Source organism: Puccinia triticina, chromosome 2A, assembly GCF_026914185.1.
Source record: "Puccinia triticina chromosome 2A, complete sequence".
NCBI lineage: Eukaryota > Fungi > Basidiomycota > Pucciniomycetes > Pucciniales > Pucciniaceae > Puccinia > Puccinia triticina.
This window is the reverse complement of record NC_070559.1, coordinates 5,174,425-5,200,407: the sequence shown is the minus strand read 5'-3', so window position 1 is coordinate 5,200,407 and position 25,983 is coordinate 5,174,425. Positions and strand designations below refer to the sequence as shown.

General features: G+C 48.7%; 3 protein-coding genes across 3 annotated transcripts; all 3 read right to left on the bottom strand.

Annotated features, from left to right (window-relative positions):
• Nucleotides 1–1,985: 1,985 nt before the first annotated feature.
• Nucleotides 1,986–6,684, bottom strand: PtA15_2A567 (uncharacterized protein; the record flags this gene model as incomplete). The annotated part of the gene is made up of 9 exons (XM_053166599.1): nt 1,986–2,006; nt 2,109–2,793; nt 2,926–3,878; nt 3,933–4,351; nt 4,968–5,306; nt 5,379–5,657; nt 5,760–6,092; nt 6,177–6,319; nt 6,386–6,684. The coding sequence occupies 9 exons, from the start codon at nt 6,682–6,684 to the stop codon at nt 1,986–1,988; spliced, it is 3,471 nt and encodes a 1,156-aa protein (XP_053017805.1).
• A 7,294-nt stretch (nt 6,685–13,978) lies between these two features.
• PtA15_2A566 (uncharacterized protein) lies at nt 13,979–15,127 on the bottom strand (the record flags this gene model as incomplete). Its single annotated transcript, XM_053166598.1, has 8 exons — nt 13,979–14,009; nt 14,091–14,152; nt 14,242–14,359; nt 14,436–14,465; nt 14,543–14,649; nt 14,721–14,747; nt 14,841–14,900; nt 14,978–15,127. The coding sequence occupies 8 exons, from the start codon at nt 15,125–15,127 to the stop codon at nt 13,979–13,981; spliced, it is 585 nt and encodes a 194-aa protein (XP_053017804.1).
• A 2,847-nt stretch (nt 15,128–17,974) lies between these two features.
• On the bottom strand, nt 17,975–18,657 carry PtA15_2A565 (uncharacterized protein; the record flags this gene model as incomplete). The annotated part of the gene is made up of 4 exons (XM_053166597.1): nt 17,975–18,004; nt 18,074–18,187; nt 18,252–18,520; nt 18,600–18,657. The coding sequence occupies 4 exons, from the start codon at nt 18,655–18,657 to the stop codon at nt 17,975–17,977; spliced, it is 471 nt and encodes a 156-aa protein (XP_053017803.1).
• Between the last annotated feature and the right edge of the window lie 7,326 nt (nt 18,658–25,983).

Genomic DNA, 25,983 nt, shown 5'->3' with positions numbered 1-25,983 from the left:
ACTTATGTTATGTTATCCAGAGGGATTTTTGTAACATAACTTCCCACCGTTATCAGATAACGCGTTATCACTATCTGGTAGAATGTGCTTGCGCACATTTGAATAACATAACAGAGGGTGATTTCCCCCTCAATACTGCAAAAAATAACCCCAGGAACGCGCTAACTGGGTTATCTGGCGCAAAAACACTGTAAAATGGGCAAAAAACCCCGTGTTATCCGCATGTTATCCCCCTAAAGTGCAGGGGATAACGTAACGGGTCTAATAAATCAGGAAAAAAATAATAAAAATAACGTAACTGAAACATTGTTGCCATTAGCGCAACAATTAAGTTTTGTTATCCGTTACTTTTAGTTACAGATAACGTAACTTCCCATTGTTGCCTGCAGCCCCAGCTGGGACCACATTTCCTTGCACAAATTAAGGTTTTCTGGCTCTGCAGGGGGCTTCAGATTGCTGGGAGGTCCTCCAGACACACATCTGAGCTGTGGGGTATCCATCCCACGCCTTGTGAGCCGGAGAGCTTCTGTTGCCTATCACTGAGTGTCCGGCGGCCCTGCCAGTCCAATGGAAGTCCAAGCTTGGCGCAGGGTCCTGGGTCTGGAGTGCTATCCCTACGTGGCAGACGCCGTCCCCAAGAATTGGTTGCTTGACACAAAATCCCGGCTGGTGCACAGGCCCTCCCCACATCCAAAAAAAAAAAAGAATGATAACTGAATGAGTAACTTTTCAGGATTGCTTGCATTCTGTGAAGGATGTTCTGCACTCCTGGAGGCTAAGGCAAGCCATCCGGCCTCAACTTGGCGTGTCAAGACTATGATCCAACGCACTAGCCTCCCCGTCTTCCCTGTGGGATTGGAGCTGCCTATGTGGGCACTCGCAGGGTACATCGGACACACTCCTGGCCAGCTGATCGACCTTCCGCCCGGCCTGTCTGATATGCCGAACACGAGCAAAGGGAAGCCAGCAAGGAGGGGGACAGGCAGGGTTTCTTTTGCAGAGTGTGGCCCAAACCGCCTCAAGATATGCGGGGGCTTCAAGGCTGGCCAGATGCAACTTCCATGCACTTTTGCAAGTCGGTGGTCAAGTCGATCCGTGAAAACCAATCAAATAGTTGCAAAATCACATGCACGCCACATTGCTCTACACCTCCCAGCCCTGCTGAATGCTATTTTGAAGGGTGGTGTTGAAGAACAGCTTTGAACACCGATTTGCACAGGTGCATGGAAGTTGCACATCATGCGCACCTGACACCCACTTTGAATCCCCCTATCTGTTCCACGCAATCGTTTGCTCAGAAGCAGAGGTACGCATGCTTTCGTATTTGTATTTCAGTTTATATTTCATTTGGATCAAAGACAAGACAAGACAGTCACAAGACAAACAACACACAACACACGAGTGAAAACACAACAGAGCCATGGAAAGGCTATTGATAGCGGTGCCCCAGGCCCACTGCGCACACCCGCGTCGTGCGTCTTTGGGGCGGGAGACGCAGGCCGGCGCAGCGCGCGCGCGGCCAGCCAGGGGAGTGTCTTTTGGGGGCGGCGGCGAAGAGTGTATATGTAAGTTTCTTGTGAAAGAGACGGGCGAGAGCGGACGGGAGGCGAGACACAAGTACAGCGGAGGGGCGGAAGAACAGCGCAAGCGGGGCTAACAAGGAGAGAGAGAACGGCGGGCCGGCAGACAAAGGAGGAGGAGCAAGGGGAGACAAAAAAGAGGAAGGAGGAGGGAGAGAGACGAGGGGAAGAGAGGGCGTTGACGAGGGAGAGAGGAGGGGTGGGTGAGAGAGTCCAATAGATATCGCGGGCGAGTGTGTTCTCATCTAAGCCCGGTCTATCTCTCTCTGTCTCTCTTGATCTCTCTCGGCCTCTCCTTCCCCCCTCGGGCCTTCCATTCAAGCAACACAAACGCAGAGAAATATGCACTTTTTTTTTTCGTTCGTTCGTTCTTCGGGACAGGGGCGAGGGCAGGTTTGTGGACGATTAACTAGCGACGGGCTTGACCTGTATTCGAAGAGGGGGAGGGAAAGGAGAGGATGAGTGAGCGGGGCGGAGGAGGAGGAGGAGGAGGGAGGAGGATGGACGGACCTTGAATTCGGCCAGGACGGGGACATGGTCGCTAGCGAAATGGGCGTTCGGGAAGCCGACGACCTTCTTGAGATAGCCGTCGTCGATCTTGCCGAGGAGGCCGATGACCTGGAGGGATTCGGTGGAGTACCAGATGTAGTCGATGACGCCCTTGAAGCCGGGGGTGTAGTTGGTGAACGGGAGTTCCTTGGAGTCGAGGTTGGAGTAGGCCGACTTGAGCTTGAGGGCATGTTTGATGCCGTACTGGGTATACGGGCCGTAGTTGTTCCTGCAGAAGTCGGGGTGGCTGGGGGGGATGAGGCCGGTGGAGAGGTAGTCGTAGACGCCCGACTGGGGGATCGAGTTGAAGTCCCCGCAGATGATCGTCGGGATCTGGCTCCCGTCCGCATAGCTCGGCGCCACCCGGTAGTTGTTGCTCAGGGTCGTCCGCTTCGGGAGCCGTGCGAACCGGCTCGAGATCTCCGAGATCTGGTCCATCAGCATCGCCGTCTGGATCAGCTTGACGTCTCGGAACTCCGGGTCCCAGTGGATGTGTACGTTCGCAACGATCTGTCGGGTGCCCGATTGGCGATGCTCGAGGAGCGCGATGACCGCTATGTTGTCCTTGGTCATCACTCGGTTGAACATATCTTCTGTCTTGTGCGATTCCGATCTCATGGGGATTTGGTTGAACTCGACGCATTCCCTCTCGATTAATTGAAACCTGTATATATATATATATGTGTGTGTGTGTGTGTGTGTGTGAGTGTGTGTGTGTGTGAGTGTGTGTGTGTGTGTGAGTGTGAGTGTGTGTGTGTGGATGTGTGTAAGGGCAAGTTAGGGAAGGTGTGCTTACATGGAGGTTTTGAAGAATGTAGCACAGCCATCCACATGTCTTCGTTCTTCGCTGCCCATCGTCCGGGCCCTCGATTTGGGGTAGAAGACGCCCTCGTAGCCCTGGTCCTTGAGGCTCTGGACGAAGAAGTCCTCGTACTGCTCGACGTCGACCTCCTGGAGACAGATGATGTCTGCGCCGTACTGCATGAGTTCCTGGAGGATGAGGTCCTTGCGGTACTCCCAGTTGAGGGCCCAGGAGGGGGTGTAGCCGTACATCCGGTCGGTCGCATACCGTTCGCAGAGGATGTTGTAGCACATCGTCGTGAACGTCTCCGGGGGCGGGGAGTAGCCGTGGTGGTGGTGGTGGTGGTGGTGGTGGTGGTCGTTGTGGCTGGAGGAGGCAAGGTCGGCGTCGATGGTGATCCAGTCCCGCTCGGAGGGGGGCAGGGGCACGGGACAGGAGTCGCGGAGGTAGGCGACGAGGGAGGCGGTGCCTTCCTTCTGGATGGTGCTCAGCAGGCTGTCCGTCAGCGGGTTTCCTTCGACGCCGAGTTCTTCGAGCTGGTGGAGGCTGCCTAGTTCGGGGGGGAGGGAGGTGAGATGGTTGTCGAAGACGAAGAGGTGCTGGAGGGTGGTGATCATGCCGAGTTCGGGGGGGAGGGCGGTGAGCTTGTTGGAGGAGACGTCGAGGATGGTGAGCGAGCTGAGCTGGGCGATGGAGGGGGAGAGCGAGGTGAGGGAGTTGTGGGGGATGTAGAGGGTGGTGAGGAAGTGGTAGGAGAAGAGGGCTTCGGAGAGTGATTTCAGTTTGAGGCCGCCCATGTCGACGGTCGTCCAGGCGGTGTTTGCGGGTGATCGGCTGGGCTGGGCGCTGGGGGTGAGGGGGCCGGCGGGGTCGTTGTGGGCATTGGCGGTGGCGGTTGAGCTGGTCAGACTGGTATCGGATGGGCTGCTGGGATGGGTGGGGTCGCTCTGGGAGGAGCTGTTGCTGCTGCTGCTGCTGCTGCTGGCGATGATGGACTGGACGGTCTGGTGGCGGAGGGGGTCGGGATGGTCGCTATACTTTGATGAGGGGCCCTGGTTGGTGTTGGTGGTGCTGGCTGGGTTGTGGTGGAGGATGACTGGCTTGGGGGGCCGGTTGGGGTCGGTGATGGTGAGTGCGGCGGATGCCTGGCCGCGGATCTGGAGCTGTGCGGCGCGGGCATGGTGGTGGGCGGCACTGGAGGCGCGGGAGATCTGTGCATGCTGGACCTGCTTTGCCCATGAGGGGGTGAGTGGGGTTGGGAGAGTGCTGGGCTGGGGTTGCTGGGTGATGGGCTGGTGGAGGCTGGCTAGACTGTTTGGGTTGGGGGGGTGGCCGGGTGCGGGTGAGGAGAGATAGGGGGGGTGGGATCCTGGCTGGTAGATGGATTGCTGAGGGTGTTGTTGTTGTTGCTGGTTCTGAGCTGAGGCGGCAGGGTGGTAGGAGTGTTGCTGCTGCTGCTGCTGCTGCTGCTGCTGCTGCTGATGGTGATGAGCGTGGTGGGGGTGGAGTGGATGTTGTTGTTGTTGTTGTTGCTGGTGGTGTTGTTGTTGTTGTTGTTGCTGGTGGTGGTGGTGGTGGTGGGTTGCTGGTGGCTGTGGCTGTGGTGGTTGTGGTGGTTGTGGCTGGGGGTAGTGGGAGAGCTGCTTGATGAGCTGGGTGGACTGCCATCGTGCTGGGCCGCCGCTGGGGTTGGGCAGATGGCCGTTCGTGGGGTGATACATCGCTTGGCCAGTCAGTTCGGCGGAGGAGTGGGTGGAGGGGGAGAGCAGCCAGGAGAGGAGAGGCGGATGACGAGCGAACGAGCCGACTGAACAAAAACACCAAACACCCCTGTGACATCCCACTCCAACTCACAACAGCAGTGAGTAATCTGTAACACACTGGCTTCGGGCATTGGGCTCATCTTAGATTGTCCGACAGCAAATATATTATTACATACAACAACAACAACAGAGCACGGGAAGAACACAATACACAAGGAGAAAAGCGGAAGAAAGCCTAGTGGGGGTCCAGACTTCCAACCTTCGAGTGCTGACAGGCGCGAGAGATGCGGCCATGGTGGTCCGCGAACCAGTCCAGCTCAGACCGGCCCGCCAACTGCCCCTCAAGGCTATCGCCCGCTTCGTGCCAGCACACCAGCGGATAGCCCACACGCACCACATCGTACTCGGCACCCAGGATGAGAAAACGGACGAGCCAGAGGAGCGGGTAGACCAGGCTGATCGTCAGCAGGAACTTGGTCAGCCCCGAGAGGCTGAAGAGCTTCGACAGCATGTTCACCGGGCGCACGATGATCTCCGAGGAGGTCGTGTAGAAATCCACCGAGAAGTGCGTCGAGCTCAGATGAGGCGTCGAGTTGAGCAGCTTGAGCAGCTCTGGATGGGGATACATAGCTTGATCAATAGCTGGTTGGGGGCAGCCAATGTGGGGCCAATCGAACGACGCACCTTCTTCCAAGAGGGCCAAGTTCCAGCCAAACACGGCCTTCTCGACCCGAAGCTCTTTCAGATACTTGGTACTGGCACAGTAATCATCACACCATTGCCGCAGCTCTCGCTCCACCTGCGCAGACGCCTCGCGCCCCGGCTTCTGGTAGCGATAGTAGCCGCGCCGGACCACCGAGTCCAAGTAGCTCGAGCATTTCTCGCGCCAGTCGGGGCCGAGCAGATGATCGGGCGGCCGGCTGGGCTCGCAGGAGAACGCATCCCGCGGGAACATCCAGGAGGCTGCCAGCAGAAGAGGGAGACAAGTCAGCGAATCGTGCAGCGACCACAGCAAGAGACACCGTGCCAGCTGCTCATCACGGCCGCGCAGCGGAGCACACTTACGCACAAAGGGCGGGTACCCCAGTCTCTTGGTTTCATCAGCGATCCTGTCAGCCTTCCGTCTCTCCCTGAACCCGACCCCAGTTCTGCCTCTGCCCGGGAGAGCCGCGCCCTCCTCTCCGCCCGCCCCGGCCGGGCTCAACAGGCCGAGATCCTTCCCGTTTTCCCAGCGCCCTCGCTCGCGGCGCTGTCCGCCTCGGCCCACCACCTCGCCGTCCCCCACGATGTAGAGCCGCCGGACGCCGTGGTCGAGCGCAGGCTCGGAGGCCGCTTGCATCGTGAAGCTGAAGTCCGTCACTGTCTGGCGCTGCTCTCGCGTGCGGTATTCCGTCCGTCCTATTGGCCCCAGGCGTCATGTCCGGAAGTGAAGGCCATGCTCAGCAAATATCCTTGATGAGCATCCGGGGAACAAACACTCACCGTTCACATACTCAGTCGTCGTCTCCGTCCGCAAGTCTTCATGAGTTCCACTCAGCTTCACAATCAACTCGGGCGGGGAAGATATATGCAAGAGTATGAACCGACACAGGGCCTCTCCATCCGTGTTGAGATGCGGGTCATGACTACAAAACCATCGGGGACATGTCAGCCCGCTGGAACAACGACGATACATAGTGCCCTCTTCAAACCTAGTAATATTCCCCAGTTTGTCAGACGTGTACGAGGCTTGATAGACCGAGAAATCGGGGGGCAGGGCGTCATCAGGCGGCGGCCCGACTTCCAAGTCGGCCGGCGACCGACCCTCGCCGGCTTTCGCAGGCTTTGGGGCGGGTGGTGGTGCAGGCTGCGCGCAGGCGGCAGCCGACGAGCTCGAGGGTTCGTCCGAGTAGCCCGGCGGTGCGTCCGAGCTGATTGATGCCATGGAGGCGCGATGGGTGTGCTGGCGGCCCGGCCGGCTCGCGGATGGCTGCTGGTCTTCTTTCGACATCCTTCCGTTCAACTTGCGAGCTCGGGCTGGCTGGCCGGGCTTTGATACTGTGTGCTCTCCGAGGGGCCTCGCAGCGCCCCCGCACACCAGGGATGCAGTCAGGCGCCGGGCGGACGTCCTGGATGACGTCAGCCGCCCTTCTGCTCATGCAGAAAAAGTCCACAAGGCGGATGTTGCGGCGGCCAGACCATGAATTATACCCTGACGTCAGGTCTTCAAGCTGGGATACCCGGACCGATCTGTCTCACCACACACCACTCAACATTCTGTTAACATACCCCCACAGTATTTACCACAGATTGTCCCCTTAATGCTCAAAAGACACAAATATAGGTCCATCTCTTTTTTTTCTCTCTTTTCTATGTACAAGCTGCTCGCAAGCTTGGCAGACCACTGGTGGTCTCTGAAAAATCAATTTTTTAACTGAGTTTCTGACCTTCAGGCAGCCAACGGAAAGATTGAGCGGTTGGATGACTTAATTTTGGGAAGGTCAGCTCACTTCCAAGGACAGCCAACCAGTTGTGGACCCCAAGGGCAAGCCAACCATGCTGACCCACCGGGCAGGTGAGATGGCTGGACCCATAAGACAGGCTGACCATGATGCCTTGCACAGGTTGGCATGGTTGGACTAGGTCTGCCTGCCCTCCTGGTTGGGAGGAACAGCTGACGGGTGGCTGGGCAGGGTCAGGCTGACCTGAAGGGCTGCTTGACCTCATGCCAGGACACCCCAACCCAAATCTGACAGCACTGCAACAACACTGGGTCGCTACGCTACGCTACGCTATTTCAGCGCTACGCGTTAGCGTAGCGGCAAAAAGCGCCCGGCTATTTTGCATAGCGTTAGCGCGCTGTTAGCGCCGCTACGCTACGCTAATTTTCAGCGGCGCTAACAGCGCGCCAATTCTTTGTTAGCGTTAGCGCGCCGCTACAGTCGCTACGCTACGCTGCGCTGCGCTACAGCGCTTTTAGCGGAAAAAAAGCCCTTTTTTCCCGCTAAAGGCGCTGTAGCGCAGCGTAGCGCGCGCTCTTTTGCGCCCTGCATGTTTAGCGTTAGCGCAATTGCGCGCATCTGCGCTAACGCTACGCTATCAGCTAAAATAGCTGCGCACCGCGTGCGCGTAGCGTTAGCGCATATGCGTGCAATTGCGCTAACACTACGCTAAAAAATAGCGCATTTGCGCTGCGCTACGCTACGCTAACCGCTATGGTTAGCGTAGCGACCCAGTGTTGACTGCAAGAAAAACTCTAGCAACTGCTTGCAGTTGAGATGCAAGAGCTCAAGGCAAGCTGTGTCAAGCACTGGTTGATTACATGCAAATTGCATAATTTATGCAAGAGTGAGTCTAAACTCCAAAAAACTGAGCACGGGCTCCAAAATACTGAGTTGATACTGTTAGAATTCTGCCCCATGCCCAGAAGAGGGCCTATTTCTTTTTTGTTCTTTTTCTTTCCATCCGGTTCCTATAGTCAGCTGGGCCCCCTTTAGGCCCCCCTTTCCCACATGTATTTCATCTGTTCCCATATGAAATACAGACCACACTCAGTTCCGGGCCCATATCAGACAGACCTGCTCCTTTGGAGACTTCTGATCTTTTGTTCTGAGTCCCTGAGCATCTTGTGCTCTTGTCTTCTTCAGCCCTTCTCTCGCCTCATCCTTGGCATCCAGCCACTTTTCTTTTACAGTCAAAAGCCCCTCTCTACCTTACTTGCTAACCTCGGTCTTCTTGTTTGGACTCAACTCAATATCACCAACACTCCTCCCATCTTGATCCGGCATTCAACTCAATCTTGCACGCCCCACTCTCTTTCATCATGTCAGACAACAAGGAGCAATCTCCAATACGGCTGACCTCCAAAAACTATTTGGTCTGGCTGGTACAAATTGAAGCACAACTTTTCCACTTGGATGTCCAAGACGTAATCATTGGCACCACAGTCAAACCAGAGAATGCTGCAGAACAGGCAGCTTGGACAAAGAAGAATCAGCTTTGGTACGTTGAGATTGTTGAGTCACTGGACAGCAAAAACACGGCCTACGTTGGAGCAGCAACACCGGTCACGCACAAATTCAATGGTCAGTACGTCTGGAACCTGCTGAAGCTCAAATATGCCGCGGGCAACAATGTTGCAAAGGTGGTTGCACTCAAAAGCTTCTTAGGCATTGAATACGTCACTATCCCAAAGTTCATAATGGACATGCATAAGGCAAACCAGAAACTTATCCTACACTATGAAAAAAACTCAAGAAAGTGCTTTCAGTTGACATGCAGCATACTCAAGTTCATACCAGGCTCATACAAATTAATCCCAGGTGGTACACCCTGGAATGTTTGGAAGCTCCTCAGCTTTAGTCCTCAGTGCACAACCTTGCACAACACACTAGACTGAGGTCCAAACAGTCTGAGGTGCATATCCTTCCTGAGGCAAATGCTAAGCTGGGTGCTCTACACATCCTTGTCCCTCCTGCGTGTCAAGGTCATCCATGCTGGCTTGTTGACCAGCCCCTGGGAAGAATGCCCCCTATGTTGGCAAGAATACGTGCCTGTGTCGACTAGCAGGAATCCCCCCTGGTCGACAAGGGCATACCTTCACGCGCGTAAATCCCTCCTGGTCAACAACGCAACAAACACAACTGTGTTGAACCACACATGTCGAGTGGGAGGAAGCCCACCCGGTCAACAACACAACAAAAAAACCCGTGTCAACCGGGAGGAAGCCCTCCCGGTCATCAACACAATACAACCTGTTGACTGGTGTGGAACTCCGACCGGTGCTGGGCCGTCGGCAGTTACTGGAAGGGAATGTTGCGCTGTGCGCTGCCTTCGCGGTGGTCCGGGAAGCTGAGGATTATGGGATTCGAAGGGATAGCGTTTGTGGGAGGGGATTTTATAGGAGACAACGGAAAGTAGATTTCCGTCGGCGGTGTTTTGATGTTGAGGATCTGAAGAAAAAGGAAAGCCGGCGGACTGAGCCGGGGGGAAGAGTGATCTAAAGGGAGGGAATCTGGAAGAGGATCGGCGCGGGGCTGAGAGGAGGAACTCAGAAGCTCCGCGAGTATATCGGCAAACAAGGATCAATAAGCTTTTAGATTTGAGGTGATGAGATGATCTGACAAAGAAAATTTTTAGTTCAAACGAAGTCCCATGCCGTCCCTTCCGCCTAAGCTCCCAAGAACTTAAACTTCCGGGATGATGACAATTTTGTGACAGGTCATCACAACCACCCGCGCGCCTATGCGCGCGCCACAACTGAAAAGGGAAAGACACAACAACTAAGAGGCTAAGAACAAAACCAACCCACCACACTCTAACCATCCAACGCGCGCAGTATGAAACAAAAGAGGAGAGAACATAAAAAAAAAAAGTAACAAACATCTTAAGAAAATAAGATCAAAGAGCCAAAGAAAAGAAAATCCGCCGGAAGGAAACCGTTGATCCTGATACGCCTTGATGAGATCTTGAGGTCTTGCTGATGTTGAAGTCCCAGCGGATATCTCCGCGCGCCGCAGCACACAAGTATGGTCACCACACCGGGAGGAGTCCCTCCCGGTTGACCACAATACAAACCTGTCAACCAGGAGAGTCCCTCCCGGTCAACAACTATATACAGCAGTTGACCGGGAGGGACTCCTCCCGGTCAACAGTCACATATATCAGTTGATTGGGAGGAGTCCCTCCTGGTCGACCCCAATATGAACCAGTCAACCGGGAGGAGTCCCTCCCAGTCGACAGCCATATTGAGCAGTCAACCGGGAGGAGTCCCTCCCGGTCAGCAACTATATACAGCAGTCAACTGGGAGGGACTCTCCCGGTCAACAGGTTTATATTGGGGTCGACCAGGAGGGACTCCTCCCGATCGACTGATATATGTGACTGTTGACCGGAAGGAGTTCCTCCCGGTCGACCACAATATAAACCTATCGACCGGGAGAGTCACTCCCGGTCAACAACTATATACAGCAGTCAACCGGGAGGGACTCCTCCCGGTCGCCTGCTTGATATGGCTGTCAATCAGGAGAGTCCCTCCTGGTCAACTGCTGTATATAGTTGTCAACCGGGAGGGACTCCTCCTGGTTGGCTGGTTTATATTAGGGTCGACCGGGAGGGACTCCTCCCGATTGACTGATATATGTGACTTTCAACCGGGAGGAGTCCCTCCCAGTCGACCACAATATAAACCTGTTGACCGGGAGAGTCCCTCCCGGTCAAACGGTTGCTTTTGTTGTGTTGTCTACCGGGACACGCGTGAAGGTATGCCCTTGTCAATCAGGGGGGATTCCTCCTAGTTGACACAGGAGTGTATTCTTGCCGACATAGGGGGCATTCTTCCCAGGGGCTTGTTGACAAGCCAGTATTGATTTGTATGGATTTCCATCCAGTTCCTATAGTCAGCTGGGGCCCCTTTAGGCCCCCCTTTCCCACATGTATTTCATCTGTTCCCATATGAAATACAGACCACACTCAGTTCCAGGCCCATATCAGACAGACCTGCTCATTTGGAGACTTCTGATCTTTTGTTCTGAGTCCCTGAGCAGAGCATCTTGTGCTCTTGTCTTCTTCAGCCCTTCTCTCGCCTCATCCTTGGCATCCAGTCACTTTTCTTTTAGATACCTGTGCAAATTCCCCTTTCATGTGCACATACCCCGTTCATGTGCACATATCCCTTTCATGTGCACATACCCCTTTCATGTGCACATATCCCTTTCATGTGCACATACCCCTTTCATGTGCACATATCCCTTTCATGTGCACATACCCCTTTCATGTGCACATACCCCTTTCATGTGCACATACCCCTTTTTATGCATTCACCCCTTGCATAATGTGTCCATACCCCTTTATGTGCACATACCCCTTTCATGTGTGTGTATCCCTTTCATGTGCATGTATCACTTTCACAATATGTACACACCCCTTTCATCATGTGTTCATGAAACTTTCATGTTTACATGTCCCCTTTGAGTTTTTTACATCCCTTTCAATAACCCTTTCATCATTCAGGTTTACATACCCCTTTGATGTTTACATATCCCTTTCATGTGCAAATACCCCTTACTGCACATACTCTTTTCATACATACACACCCCTTTCATACATACCCCTTTCATCATTTGTACATATCCCTTTTATGGGTTAATACACCTTCTCACATTCCCCTTTCATGCTTACATATTCATTTCTTATGTACATATCCCTTTCATGTGTACACACCCTTTTCATGTTATTCTGGCTGGATTCAATGGCACATGGAGTGTTTAATAAAATAAAATAAAAGGGTGCTCAGGGGGATGCTCATTTAAAAGGTTGAACATTTTCCTCAGCCTACTGTATGATTGCTACAGAATGTTCAGCATTGGGATGCTGAACAAGGTATACACTCAGGGTGCACCAGCACGGAATTTGGGTGCTTGAATCCAGCTTGAGCTGAGGGTTGATTCAAGCTTGCTGCATCTCAACAGTTTCTAGAGTTTTTCTTGCAGTGACAGATGGGTCCTCCTGCTGTGCAACTCACTTTACTCATGGACTCAACAACTTTCCAGAATCACAATTGCCCAGCTGGTTTTTTGTGGCATTTTGAGAACTCTGAATAATTTTAATTTGAAATCAGAGAAGTATTGGCCTAACCCAATCTTCACATCAAATCATACCCCAAAGAGAAGCTCTTGGTCAATCTGGGTTCATCAACCAGAAGGGTTCTTGCTGGCACAGCTTTTCTCACAGGAAAGAAAAAACTGGAGAATTATTCATTGGGCATCTGAAGAGGGGGGTTCAGAATAGAATTTTACAAAAAAAAATTAAGCCCATTTTAACAAGGTAGGGTATTTTTCATCCATGTTATTTGTGTAACATAGCTACCCATGTTATCCACCACACCCTGTTACATTTCATGTAATGAGCTGTTTAATTGCCATGTGGTTAGCGTAACAGGATCTTTTTCCAATTCATTTACGCTATTTTATTGCTTGGATAACCCAAATAGCAAGCAATTGAAGGCTGTTTTAGCCCCTACTCTCCAATAATGTAACAAGGGGGGAAAATATGAACAATGGTGCAATAATGTATTTCACCACTGTGACAGGTAACTGTAAGAATATACCATTATCAGTAACTCAACTAACTCTTGTTGATTTTAAGGCCTTTCTGAACAACTTTTTTTTGAAAGAAAGAATGAAATTAAAACTGCCCGCATTTAAGTGTTCTTTGGCAATAAGGAGAACTTACATTTTTGTTAAGAATTTGTTTATAAAGGCCTTCAAATGGGCTCTAAGTTTTTAAATTATATGTGCAATGTGGATGACAGACAACATGGATGGCTTCCTCTATGTTTCCGTCAAAAACAGCCTTTAAACCTTCTTAAAACTGCTGTTTACTTATTCTGAAAAAGTGTTGAGTTTTGGTGGGGAGCTGCCAGCCTTTGGAAGCAAGATGCCACAATAAATTCTTACCAAATTGAGGAATATAGGTAAACAAAATATGCAGGAAAATCATCCAGTTTGGGGGCAATGTAAAACCCCCTAATCTGCAGTTGAACCTTGTTAAAACTGGTCTTTGGGTATTCTGAGAAATTTTTGAGGACTTTTGGGATACTTGATCAATTGATAAGAAAGATACCATTGAAAAACTTTACTGAAAGTAATGGTCTATTCAGGATATTCATGCAGTTTTGGGGCTACATGAACCTCTATAATAACTTATACATATTGACATGTGCCAAGACTCAAAATGATTTACAGGTTGTACTCTAAATTTGTCCTGGTATACAGATATATTTATCCTCATATTCAAATTCAGATATATCAATGTCATGTGATCAAAAAAGATCAAAAAAGATCAAAAAAGATCAAAAAAGATCAAAAAAGATCAAAAAAGATCAAAAAAGATCAAAAAAGATCAAAAAAGATCAAAATAGCAATTCTTGTCTGTGTTCACTGTGCTATCTGGGTTTTCATTTTTGTATTTATTTAAAACAAGTCCTTATATCTCCACATACTATATTATGATAAGAAGAGACAATTCAATTTTGAAACAAGCAGTAGAAACTGGGAAACATGTATATTGAGTCACAGAAGGCAAGTTTTCAGAGAAAAAATTGTTAATACAAGGTAGAAATTGAAAATTATGGCCAGTAGATTGTAAAATTGAAATCATATCTCTTTTATATAATACTCCCCACATGGCACAAAAGACGCAGAAGCCGTGGTCAGGACTGATGGTGGTAGAACATCATTGATTCAAACATCTTTTATAGTATTGAACTAAACCAACAATTGAAGAGAGGGTGATGATGATCTGGTTCAAGCTGGCGGATACCTTGTTGCTTCCTTACTAGATCATATAGAAAAATAAAGTCAACATACATCTGAATACGTGGAAGAAAGATGATGTGCTTGCAATCTGTTTACTCACAAGTCCCAATCATCAATCTGCATTCGACCCGCAGCAGGATCTCCGCCAAGCTCTATGAATGTCTGTAAAGAATAACATTAGGAAAGCTTCAGTCTTAAAAAATCAATTTCGGCATATCGGTTGAGAAGCTGCTTTTGATGTTTAGTATTACCAATCTCGTAACATATATTGTGGAGCAGCCTTCCTCAATCGTTAAAGGTTTTTGATCTGCAAGGGAGCAGCCATCGACTACTCTGAGCTCGGCCCGTACATCTTTACGATTGATAAAACTGAAATATTATACCAGACATGAGAATCGCCTTGAGGTATAGAATTGAGAGATGAGTACTATGAGTGGAAACTTACAGTTCTCTATGGCAGTTTTTCGTATTGGCGCTATTTCAATATCAAAGAAAAAGTTTCAGTGGCCGAATGTTTCCAAAGAATCTATCTTATGACTATCACCGACGCACCCTGTAAGCCAGCCTGGACTTAGACCTTTGGGTCGAGGTGATTTCATGTTTTCTCCATTCCATAAGCAAGCGCCTTTATCTTCATTTTGGTACTTTTTTCCGCAAGCCTATTGGTGACATCCACCCATATTTCAGCTGTTTGACCAAATAAATAAAATCATGCCAATTTTGTGCTTACTCCGAGTCCTGGCAGCAAGAAGGCAGTCTTCATTTCATTTGCCGCAATAGGAAGGAAAAATCAGTAATTTTGTCAGCTATCTCAAGCTGACAAGGGTGTGTTTGTGAGGGTTTCACTTACCTGGATTGGCGAGGCTTTCCCTTTGATGCGACCGCGGTCTTTGATGGGTTCTCTCTTGATCTAGAAATCATATGGGAAGTTATCTAGTTAAGCAATCATAAAGTTGCTCGATCGTCCAAATTATTTCTGATGCTTACCAATACAGCTCTAGCTTGGATTTTTTTTCCTGTTGCCAAGGTTTTATTGTACCAGTCCCCACACGTGGAAAGGCCTGAGCTGCTACTGACTAAAACAGTAAGTGTAGTCGCTAGCGTTAGTAGAGCTTTGATAAACATTTTTGGTAGCATTTTAGGACTTCTATTGTGCAGTGAGCTGCAGTGAGGTTTTAAGTTGTTTTGAGTATGCAGACAGGGATAGATGATGCTACTATGTATGTACACTATAAGAGACAGGGATAGATGATGCTATGTGTAATTAAGCTGGATATTGATAATCAAGGAGAAAACAGCTCTTCTTATACTGCTCATGAATTTACCAACACTTTTCAAGCGGCTGTGTGCACCGGCACTTTGACTCTTGGTTGCTACGACCCGTTTACGTTTCCTTCTCCGGTTGGCACGAGTCCACCCCTCTTTCGAGGAAGCTAGCGGTGCTCTCGGCTCTCCTTCGTGCAGAGTTTGAACGACTCGAGGTGATGTCGAAACTGTGACTACGGCACGGTGGAGGTGCAGAATTCATGGCGCCGCGAGGCTTATACATATTACTAGGGTTTAAGGGCGGCTCCGCCGCCCCGTGACCATTACTTCCATGTCAATTGCACCCTTTATGTAAAAAGTTCCGCTATACTCGCATATCATTACGGGAACAGTTCTACAAGAGTTGAAGCAACTCGCGGCGAAAAACTGACAAAGAAGAGTTGGTATGATCAAAGTTGGGGCAGCGCGATGGTAGATTGTAGCAATGGGGGCGTGGGCAATGTGAAATAACTGAATCCACAAAGGTAAAAGCTTAACGGTTGAAACATAGAGACAATCAAATATCAATGAAGGAGGAAGGTTGAGCAGCTGGTAACATATTAACTCAATTTGAGGCACCGGGACCGTAGATTGTACTGATGAGGAGCTTGGAAGTTGTGAAATAGCTCAATGGAGTCGACCTGCAAGAGTAGGATGATAGGGATACATATGGGTCAATTTGCCTGGAAATGTGTTGTACAGAAATATCTCACAACAACGTGTATGGTGCGTCCGATTTCCCCAGCAATGTATCCCGTAGGCTTGGCGCTATGCTCCCACAGCAACTATTGAGAAGTACTGGAAATGTGGCTCTCAACATCACCGAGGCGTCATGAAGAAGTGCTCGGTTGCTTGGATTTATTTTTGACGTGTAGATGGCGCCTCACGCGTGAGACCGGGAGGACGTTAATCGCTATGTGATTTCACAGGTGTTACGTATTTATGTACGAGGACCTCGTTTGATCTGCAGACCATCAAGGCGACCGACCCAACTATCGAGCAAGCAGGAGCTGTCGCGAAGCATCGATGACCAAGCTTTCGGGAACGAAATACTGAAGCCCGTTGGCTCGGACACATGATCCAGTCGAGTTGGTCACCCTGAAGCATTGGATTTCTGAAAAACGACAAATCGTCAATGATCAAACCATTCAAAATCGAGTTTCTTGAGGTATGCAAAGGTTAGCAGTTCAGAATAACTGTAGATAGGGTATGGAGGTACTGGCCCGCCAATTTTGCCAGAGAAATTTAATTTCCGCCCCTGGACTGCCAAGTTGGCCAGTCTTCTGCCAAAGTTGCCCAAGTTGTGGCACTGAACCGCCATCCATGCCAAGGAACATCGGAAACAGACCCCTCCTCGGGTAGATCACCGCAGCGGTGCCCGGGCTGTGAGCCCGAACCGGTACATCCGTCTCAACAGGCAACCTGAGGTACATATACCCTTGATGACCGGTATTGTTCCGGTCATCAATACTTGATAAAAAGTGAGGTACACACCTCCTTGACTGGTACGGTCCCAGTCATTGAGGTACACACCTTAATGTCCAATATCGTATTGGTCATTGAGGTATACACCTCACTGACCGGCCCAATATCAGTCATTGAGGTACACACTTCAATGACCAGAATCTATGTATTGCCATTGGTCATTGGGGTCAGTATAATGCCAGTCATCTTGATACATGCCTTGATTACTGCCATGACACCAGTCATCCAGCTACAACAACAGTCGTTGAGGTACCTTGCTGACCGGTATCACATTGGTCTTTGAGCTACATACACAACTCACTGACTGAGGCCGTATCGGTCTTTGAGGTGTACACCTCACTGACCGATGTCATATCGGCCATTGAGGTATACACCTCACTGACCGATGTTATATCGGCCATTGAGGTATACACCTCACTGACCGATGTTATATCGGCCATTGAGGTATACACCTCACTGACCGATGTTATATCGGCCATTGAGGTATACACCTCACTGACCGATGTTATATCGGCCATTGAGGTATACACCTCACTGACCGATGTTATATCGGCCATTGAGGTATACACCTCACTGACCGATGTCGTATCGGTCATTGAGATGGGTATATGTCCCTCCGGTTGCCTGTTGAGACAGATGTACCGGTTCGGGCTCACAGCCCGGGCACCGCTGCGGTGATGGGTCTGTTTCCGATGTTCCTTGGCATGGATGGCAGTTGAGTGCCACAACTTGGGCAACTTTGGCAGAAAACTGGCCAACTTGGCAGTCCAGGGGCGGAAATTAAATTTTTCTGGCAAAATTGGCGGGCCAGTACCTCCATAATAGGGTGATACAAGAGCGCCAGAATGAATTGTTAAGCGATTCAAACTAGTTTTAACAGGACCATGGGTGATAAATCTTCATCCAGCTTGTGAACTTCCACAGCAAATGAAACAAAGGAAAGCAGAGGAGTTTGGTCTTCAAACAAAAACGCTGATAAATTTACATAATAGAAACAAAGATAAACATTTTTTTTTTTGGTTTTTATGTGGTTAGTCGAAAAGCTGTCGCAGGTATTTGTGTGGAAGTGCGAGAGTGTGGTGGCTGGAATGTGGAGTCTGAAGGGTTTGACAAAAGTGGTGAAATGCTAGTTCCCGAACTAGCAATGAATTGAAATAGAAAAAAAAAGAATGGAATCTGGAAATCCGACAATGATCACTGGTAAAGCTTCACCGAGGCGATTTCCTTTGAAGCATAAATAATGGATGTGATCAGCTCAGGAAAATGCAATGTTGTCAAGACAAGGTGACATACCCAATTAGCGTCCTTGTAATTAGTCGGATCTTTAACTAAATCAGTGCATGATCCAGAGCAGGCATTATTTGCATTAAATACACCAGCAGAACCAGCCCAGTCTCCGCAAAGCGTCTAAGTGGAGAGCGAGGTATTCAATTAGTCTTGTGGCTTTCTAGAGATGATCTGCTAAGCTTACGATATCAAAAATAATCCGGTGTTCGGAGAATTCTTCGTTCATGTTGTTACATCCGTTGCTGGCCCAATGCGCGACTGGACGGATGGGCCAGGTGGAAGGCTGAGGAGTATGGCCTGCCTGAAGATCTCGAGGTACTTCACCACGGCTGAAACGCCAGATGGAGACCCCGTTAGGAGACCATTCCATTGCGAATACCCCACCACCTGCCTGGTTAAATGGCTGGCCATATGAGGCATTCGAACGGTCGTGAACTCCACATCCAAGGTTGGCTGCAATAGTACAATGTGGGAAAAGGTATCGGTAGGGCGCGATTCACCACTGATCAAATGTTATAACTGTTTTACTTACAGGATGCATATACGTCGCAGTCTGCATTGAGAACAGTACCAACGGCCGACTGCTGCATTGGATTTTGAAGGGTGCATCCCGGTCCTGTGTGCACTGAGAGGTTGAAAACAATGGCTACCACGATGAGAACTCCTGAATCCAAGCGAGCGATTGACACAAAAAAATGGCTCACGGGTCATTTGGTTTGTATTTAACATGTTGACACCTTCGACAATGTCAATCTCTCCATCATGAGGCCAATTGTTACCAACGGTCCAGACTGCGAACAGAGGCGAATCAGGTATTGCACCCTCGTTTGAACAGTATTTTTGCCGAGAGAAGCTTACAAGCAGGCCAGGTAGAACAGCCCACACACCACTCAACATTCTGTTAACATACCCCCACAGTATTTACCACAGATTGTCCCCTTAATGCTCAAAAGACACAAATATAGGTCCATCTCTTTTTTTTCTCTCTTTTCTATGTACAAGCTGCTCGCAAGCTTGGCAGACCACTGGTGGTCTCTGAAAAATCAATTTTTTAACTGAGTTTCTGACCTTCAGGCAGCCAACGGAAAGATTGAGCGGTTGGATGACTTAATTTTGGGAAGGTCAGCTCACTTCCAAGGACAGCCAACCAGTTGTGGACCCCAAGGGCAAGCCAACCATGCTGACCCACCGGGCAGGTGAGATGGCTGGACCCATAAGACAGGCTGACCATGATGCCTTGCACAGGTTGGCATGGTTGGACTAGGTCTGCCTGCCCTCCTGGTTGGGAGGAACAGCTGACGGGTGGCTGGGCAGGGTCAGGCTGACCTGAAGGGCTGCTTGACCTCATGCCAGGACACCCCAACCCAAATCTGACAGCACTGCAACAACACTGGGTCGCTACGCTACGCTACGCTATTTCAGCGCTACGCGTTAGCGTAGCGGCAAAAAGCGCCCGGCTATTTTGCATAGCGTTAGCGCGCTGTTAGCGCCGCTACGCTACGCTAATTTTCAGCGGCGCTAACAGCGCGCCAATTCTTTGTTAGCGTTAGCGCGCCGCTACAGTCGCTACGCTACGCTGCGCTGCGCTACAGCGCTTTTAGCGGAAAAAAAGCCCTTTTTTCCCGCTAAAGGCGCTGTAGCGCAGCGTAGCGCGCGCTCTTTTGCGCCCTGCATGTTTAGCGTTAGCGCAATTGCGCGCATCTGCGCTAACGCTACGCTATCAGCTAAAATAGCTGCGCACCGCGTGCGCGTAGCGTTAGCGCATATGCGTGCAATTGCGCTAACACTACGCTAAAAAATAGCGCATTTGCGCTGCGCTACGCTACGCTAACCGCTATGGTTAGCGTAGCGACCCAGTGTTGACTGCAAGAAAAACTCTAGCAACTGCTTGCAGTTGAGATGCAAGAGCTCAAGGCAAGCTGTGTCAAGCACTGGTTGATTACATGCAAATTGCATAATTTATGCAAGAGTGAGTCTAAACTCCAAAAAACTGAGCACGGGCTCCAAAATACTGAGTTGATACTGTTAGAATTCTGCCCCATGCCCAGAAGAGGGCCTATTTCTTTTTTGTTCTTTTTCTTTCCATCCGGTTCCTATAGTCAGCTGGGCCCCCTTTAGGCCCCCCTTTCCCACATGTATTTCATCTGTTCCCATATGAAATACAGACCACACTCAGTTCCGGGCCCATATCAGACAGACCTGCTCCTTTGGAGACTTCTGATCTTTTGTTCTGAGTCCCTGAGCATCTTGTGCTCTTGTCTTCTTCAGCCCTTCTCTCGCCTCATCCTTGGCATCCAGCCACTTTTCTTTTACAGTCAAAAGCCCCTCTCTACCTTACTTGCTAACCTCGGTCTTCTTGTTTGGACTCAACTCAATATCACCAACACTCCTCCCATCTTGATCCGGCATTCAACTCAATCTTGCACGCCCCACTCTCTTTCATCATGTCAGACAACAAGGAGCAATCTCCAATACGGCTGACCTCCAAAAACTATTTGGTCTGGCTGGTACAAATTGAAGCACAACTTTTCCACTTGGATGTCCAAGACGTAATCATTGGCACCACAGTCAAACCAGAGAATGCTGCAGAACAGGCAGCTTGGACAAAGAAGAATCAGCTTTGGTACGTTGAGATTGTTGAGTCACTGGACAGCAAAAACACGGCCTACGTTGGAGCAGCAACACCGGTCACGCACAAATTCAATGGTCAGTACGTCTGGAACCTGCTGAAGCTCAAATATGCCGCGGGCAACAATGTTGCAAAGGTGGTTGCACTCAAAAGCTTCTTAGGCATTGAATACGTCACTATCCCAAAGTTCATAATGGACATGCATAAGGCAAACCAGAAACTTATCCTACACTATGAAAAAAACTCAAGAAAGTGCTTTCAGTTGACATGCAGCATACTCAAGTTCATACCAGGCTCATACAAATTAATCCCAGGTGGTACACCCTGGAATGTTTGGAAGCTCCTCAGCTTTAGTCCTCAGTGCACAACCTTGCACAACACACTAGACTGAGGTCCAAACAGTCTGAGGTGCATATCCTTCCTGAGGCAAATGCTAAGCTGGGTGCTCTACACATCCTTGTCCCTCCTGCGTGTCAAGGTCATCCATGCTGGCTTGTTGACCAGCCCCTGGGAAGAATGCCCCCTATGTTGGCAAGAATACGTGCCTGTGTCGACTAGCAGGAATCCCCCCTGGTCGACAAGGGCATACCTTCACGCGCGTAAATCCCTCCTGGTCAACAACGCAACAAACACAACTGTGTTGAACCACACATGTCGAGTGGGAGGAAGCCCACCCGGTCAACAACACAACAAAAAAACCCGTGTCAACCGGGAGGAAGCCCTCCCGGTCATCAACACAATACAACCTGTTGACTGGTGTGGAACTCCGACCGGTGCTGGGCCGTCGGCAGTTACTGGAAGGGAATGTTGCGCTGTGCGCTGCCTTCGCGGTGGTCCGGGAAGCTGAGGATTATGGGATTCGAAGGGATAGCGTTTGTGGGAGGGGATTTTATAGGAGACAACGGAAAGTAGATTTCCGTCGGCGGTGTTTTGATGTTGAGGATCTGAAGAAAAAGGAAAGCCGGCGGACTGAGCCGGGGGGAAGAGTGATCTAAAGGGAGGGAATCTGGAAGAGGATCGGCGCGGGGCTGAGAGGAGGAACTCAGAAGCTCCGCGAGTATATCGGCAAACAAGGATCAATAAGCTTTTAGATTTGAGGTGATGAGATGATCTGACAAAGAAAATTTTTAGTTCAAACGAAGTCCCATGCCGTCCCTTCCGCCTAAGCTCCCAAGAACTTAAACTTCCGGGATGATGACAATTTTGTGACAGGTCATCACAACCACCCGCGCGCCTATGCGCGCGCCACAACTGAAAAGGGAAAGACACAACAACTAAGAGGCTAAGAACAAAACCAACCCACCACACTCTAACCATCCAACGCGCGCAGTATGAAACAAAAGAGGAGAGAACATAAAAAAAAAAAGTAACAAACATCTTAAGAAAATAAGATCAAAGAGCCAAAGAAAAGAAAATCCGCCGGAAGGAAACCGTTGATCCTGATACGCCTTGATGAGATCTTGAGGTCTTGCTGATGTTGAAGTCCCAGCGGATATCTCCGCGCGCCGCAGCACACAAGTATGGTCACCACACCGGGAGGAGTCCCTCCCGGTTGACCACAATACAAACCTGTCAACCAGGAGAGTCCCTCCCGGTCAACAACTATATACAGCAGTTGACCGGGAGGGACTCCTCCCGGTCAACAGTCACATATATCAGTTGATTGGGAGGAGTCCCTCCTGGTCGACCCCAATATGAACCAGTCAACCGGGAGGAGTCCCTCCCAGTCGACAGCCATATTGAGCAGTCAACCGGGAGGAGTCCCTCCCGGTCAGCAACTATATACAGCAGTCAACTGGGAGGGACTCTCCCGGTCAACAGGTTTATATTGGGGTCGACCAGGAGGGACTCCTCCCGATCGACTGATATATGTGACTGTTGACCGGAAGGAGTTCCTCCCGGTCGACCACAATATAAACCTATCGACCGGGAGAGTCACTCCCGGTCAACAACTATATACAGCAGTCAACCGGGAGGGACTCCTCCCGGTCGCCTGCTTGATATGGCTGTCAATCAGGAGAGTCCCTCCTGGTCAACTGCTGTATATAGTTGTCAACCGGGAGGGACTCCTCCTGGTTGGCTGGTTTATATTAGGGTCGACCGGGAGGGACTCCTCCCGATTGACTGATATATGTGACTTTCAACCGGGAGGAGTCCCTCCCAGTCGACCACAATATAAACCTGTTGACCGGGAGAGTCCCTCCCGGTCAAACGGTTGCTTTTGTTGTGTTGTCTACCGGGACACGCGTGAAGGTATGCCCTTGTCAATCAGGGGGGATTCCTCCTAGTTGACACAGGAGTGTATTCTTGCCGACATAGGGGGCATTCTTCCCAGGGGCTTGTTGACAAGCCAGTATTGATTTGTATGGATTTCCATCCAGTTCCTATAGTCAGCTGGGGCCCCTTTAGGCCCCCCTTTCCCACATGTATTTCATCTGTTCCCATATGAAATACAGACCACACTCAGTTCCAGGCCCATATCAGACAGACCTGCTCATTTGGAGACTTCTGATCTTTTGTTCTGAGTCCCTGAGCAGAGCATCTTGTGCTCTTGTCTTCTTCAGCCCTTCTCTCGCCTCATCCTTGGCATCCAGTCACTTTTCTTTTAGATACCTGTGCAAATTCCCCTTTCATGTGCACATACCCCGTTCATGTGCACATATCCCTTTCATGTGCACATACCCCTTTCATGTGCACATATCCCTTTCATGTGCACATACCCCTTTCATGTGCACATATCCCTTTCATGTGCACATACCCCTTTCATGTGCACATACCCCTTTCATGTGCACATACCCCTTTTTATGCATTCACCCCTTGCATAATGTGTCCATACCCCTTTATGTGCACATACCCCTTTCATGTGTGTGTATCCCTTTCATGTGCATGTATCACTTTCACAATATGTACACACCCCTTTCATCATGTGTTCATGAAACTTTCATGTTTACATGTCCCCTTTGAGTTTTTTACATCCCTTTCAATAACCCTTTCATCATTCAGGTTTACATACCCCTTTGATGTTTACATATCCCTTTCATGTGCAAATACCCCTTACTGCACATACTCTTTTCATACATACACACCCCTTTCATACATACCCCTTTCATCATTTGTACATATCCCTTTTATGGGTTAATACACCTTCTCACATTCCCCTTTCATGCTTACATATTCATTTCTTATGTACATATCCCTTTCATGTGTACACACCCTTTTCATGTTATTCTGGCTGGATTCAATGGCACATGGAGTGTTTAATAAAATAAAATAAAAGGGTGCTCAGGGGGATGCTCATTTAAAAGGTTGAACATTTTCCTCAGCCTACTGTATGATTGCTACAGAATGTTCAGCATTGGGATGCTGAACAAGGTATACACTCAGGGTGCACCAGCACGGAATTTGGGTGCTTGAATCCAGCTTGAGCTGAGGGTTGATTCAAGCTTGCTGCATCTCAACAGTTTCTAGAGTTTTTCTTGCAGTGACAGATGGGTCCTCCTGCTGTGCAACTCACTTTACTCATGGACTCAACAACTTTCCAGAATCACAATTGCCCAGCTGGTTTTTTGTGGCATTTTGAGAACTCTGAATAATTTTAATTTGAAATCAGAGAAGTATTGGCCTAACCCAATCTTCACATCAAATCATACCCCAAAGAGAAGCTCTTGGTCAATCTGGGTTCATCAACCAGAAGGGTTCTTGCTGGCACAGCTTTTCTCACAGGAAAGAAAAAACTGGAGAATTATTCATTGGGCATCTGAAGAGGGGGGTTCAGAATAGAATTTTACAAAAAAAAATTAAGCCCATTTTAACAAGGTAGGGTATTTTTCATCCATGTTATTTGTGTAACATAGCTACCCATGTTATCCACCACACCCTGTTACATTTCATGTAATGAGCTGTTTAATTGCCATGTGGTTAGCGTAACAGGATCTTTTTCCAATTCATTTACGCTATTTTATTGCTTGGATAACCCAAATAGCAAGCAATTGAAGGCTGTTTTAGCCCCTACTCTCCAATAATGTAACAAGGGGGGAAAATATGAACAATGGTGCAATAATGTATTTCACCACTGTGACAGGTAACTGTAAGAATATACCATTATCAGTAACTCAACTAACTCTTGTTGATTTTAAGGCCTTTCTGAACAACTTTTTTTTGAAAGAAAGAATGAAATTAAAACTGCCCGCATTTAAGTGTTCTTTGGCAATAAGGAGAACTTACATTTTTGTTAAGAATTTGTTTATAAAGGCCTTCAAATGGGCTCTAAGTTTTTAAATTATATGTGCAATGTGGATGACAGACAACATGGATGGCTTCCTCTATGTTTCCGTCAAAAACAGCCTTTAAACCTTCTTAAAACTGCTGTTTACTTATTCTGAAAAAGTGTTGAGTTTTGGTGGGGAGCTGCCAGCCTTTGGAAGCAAGATGCCACAATAAATTCTTACCAAATTGAGGAATATAGGTAAACAAAATATGCAGGAAAATCATCCAGTTTGGGGGCAATGTAAAACCCCCTAATCTGCAGTTGAACCTTGTTAAAACTGGTCTTTGGGTATTCTGAGAAATTTTTGAGGACTTTTGGGATACTTGATCAATTGATAAGAAAGATACCATTGAAAAACTTTACTGAAAGTAATGGTCTATTCAGGATATTCATGCAGTTTTGGGGCTACATGAACCTCTATAATAACTTATACATATTGACATGTGCCAAGACTCAAAATGATTTACAGGTTGTACTCTAAATTTGTCCTGGTATACAGATATATTTATCCTCATATTCAAATTCAGATATATCAATGTCATGTGATCAAAAAAGATCAAAAAAGATCAAAAAAGATCAAAAAAGATCAAAAAAGATCAAAAAAGATCAAAAAAGATCAAAAAAGATCAAAATAGCAATTCTTGTCTGTGTTCACTGTGCTATCTGGGTTTTCATTTTTGTATTTATTTAAAACAAGTCCTTATATCTCCACATACTATATTATGATAAGAAGAGACAATTCAATTTTGAAACAAGCAGTAGAAACTGGGAAACATGTATATTGAGTCACAGAAGGCAAGTTTTCAGAGAAAAAATTGTTAATACAAGGTAGAAATTGAAAATTATGGCCAGTAGATTGTAAAATTGAAATCATATCTCTTTTATATAATACTCCCCACATGGCACAAAAGACGCAGAAGCCGTGGTCAGGACTGATGGTGGTAGAACATCATTGATTCAAACATCTTTTATAGTATTGAACTAAACCAACAATTGAAGAGAGGGTGATGATGATCTGGT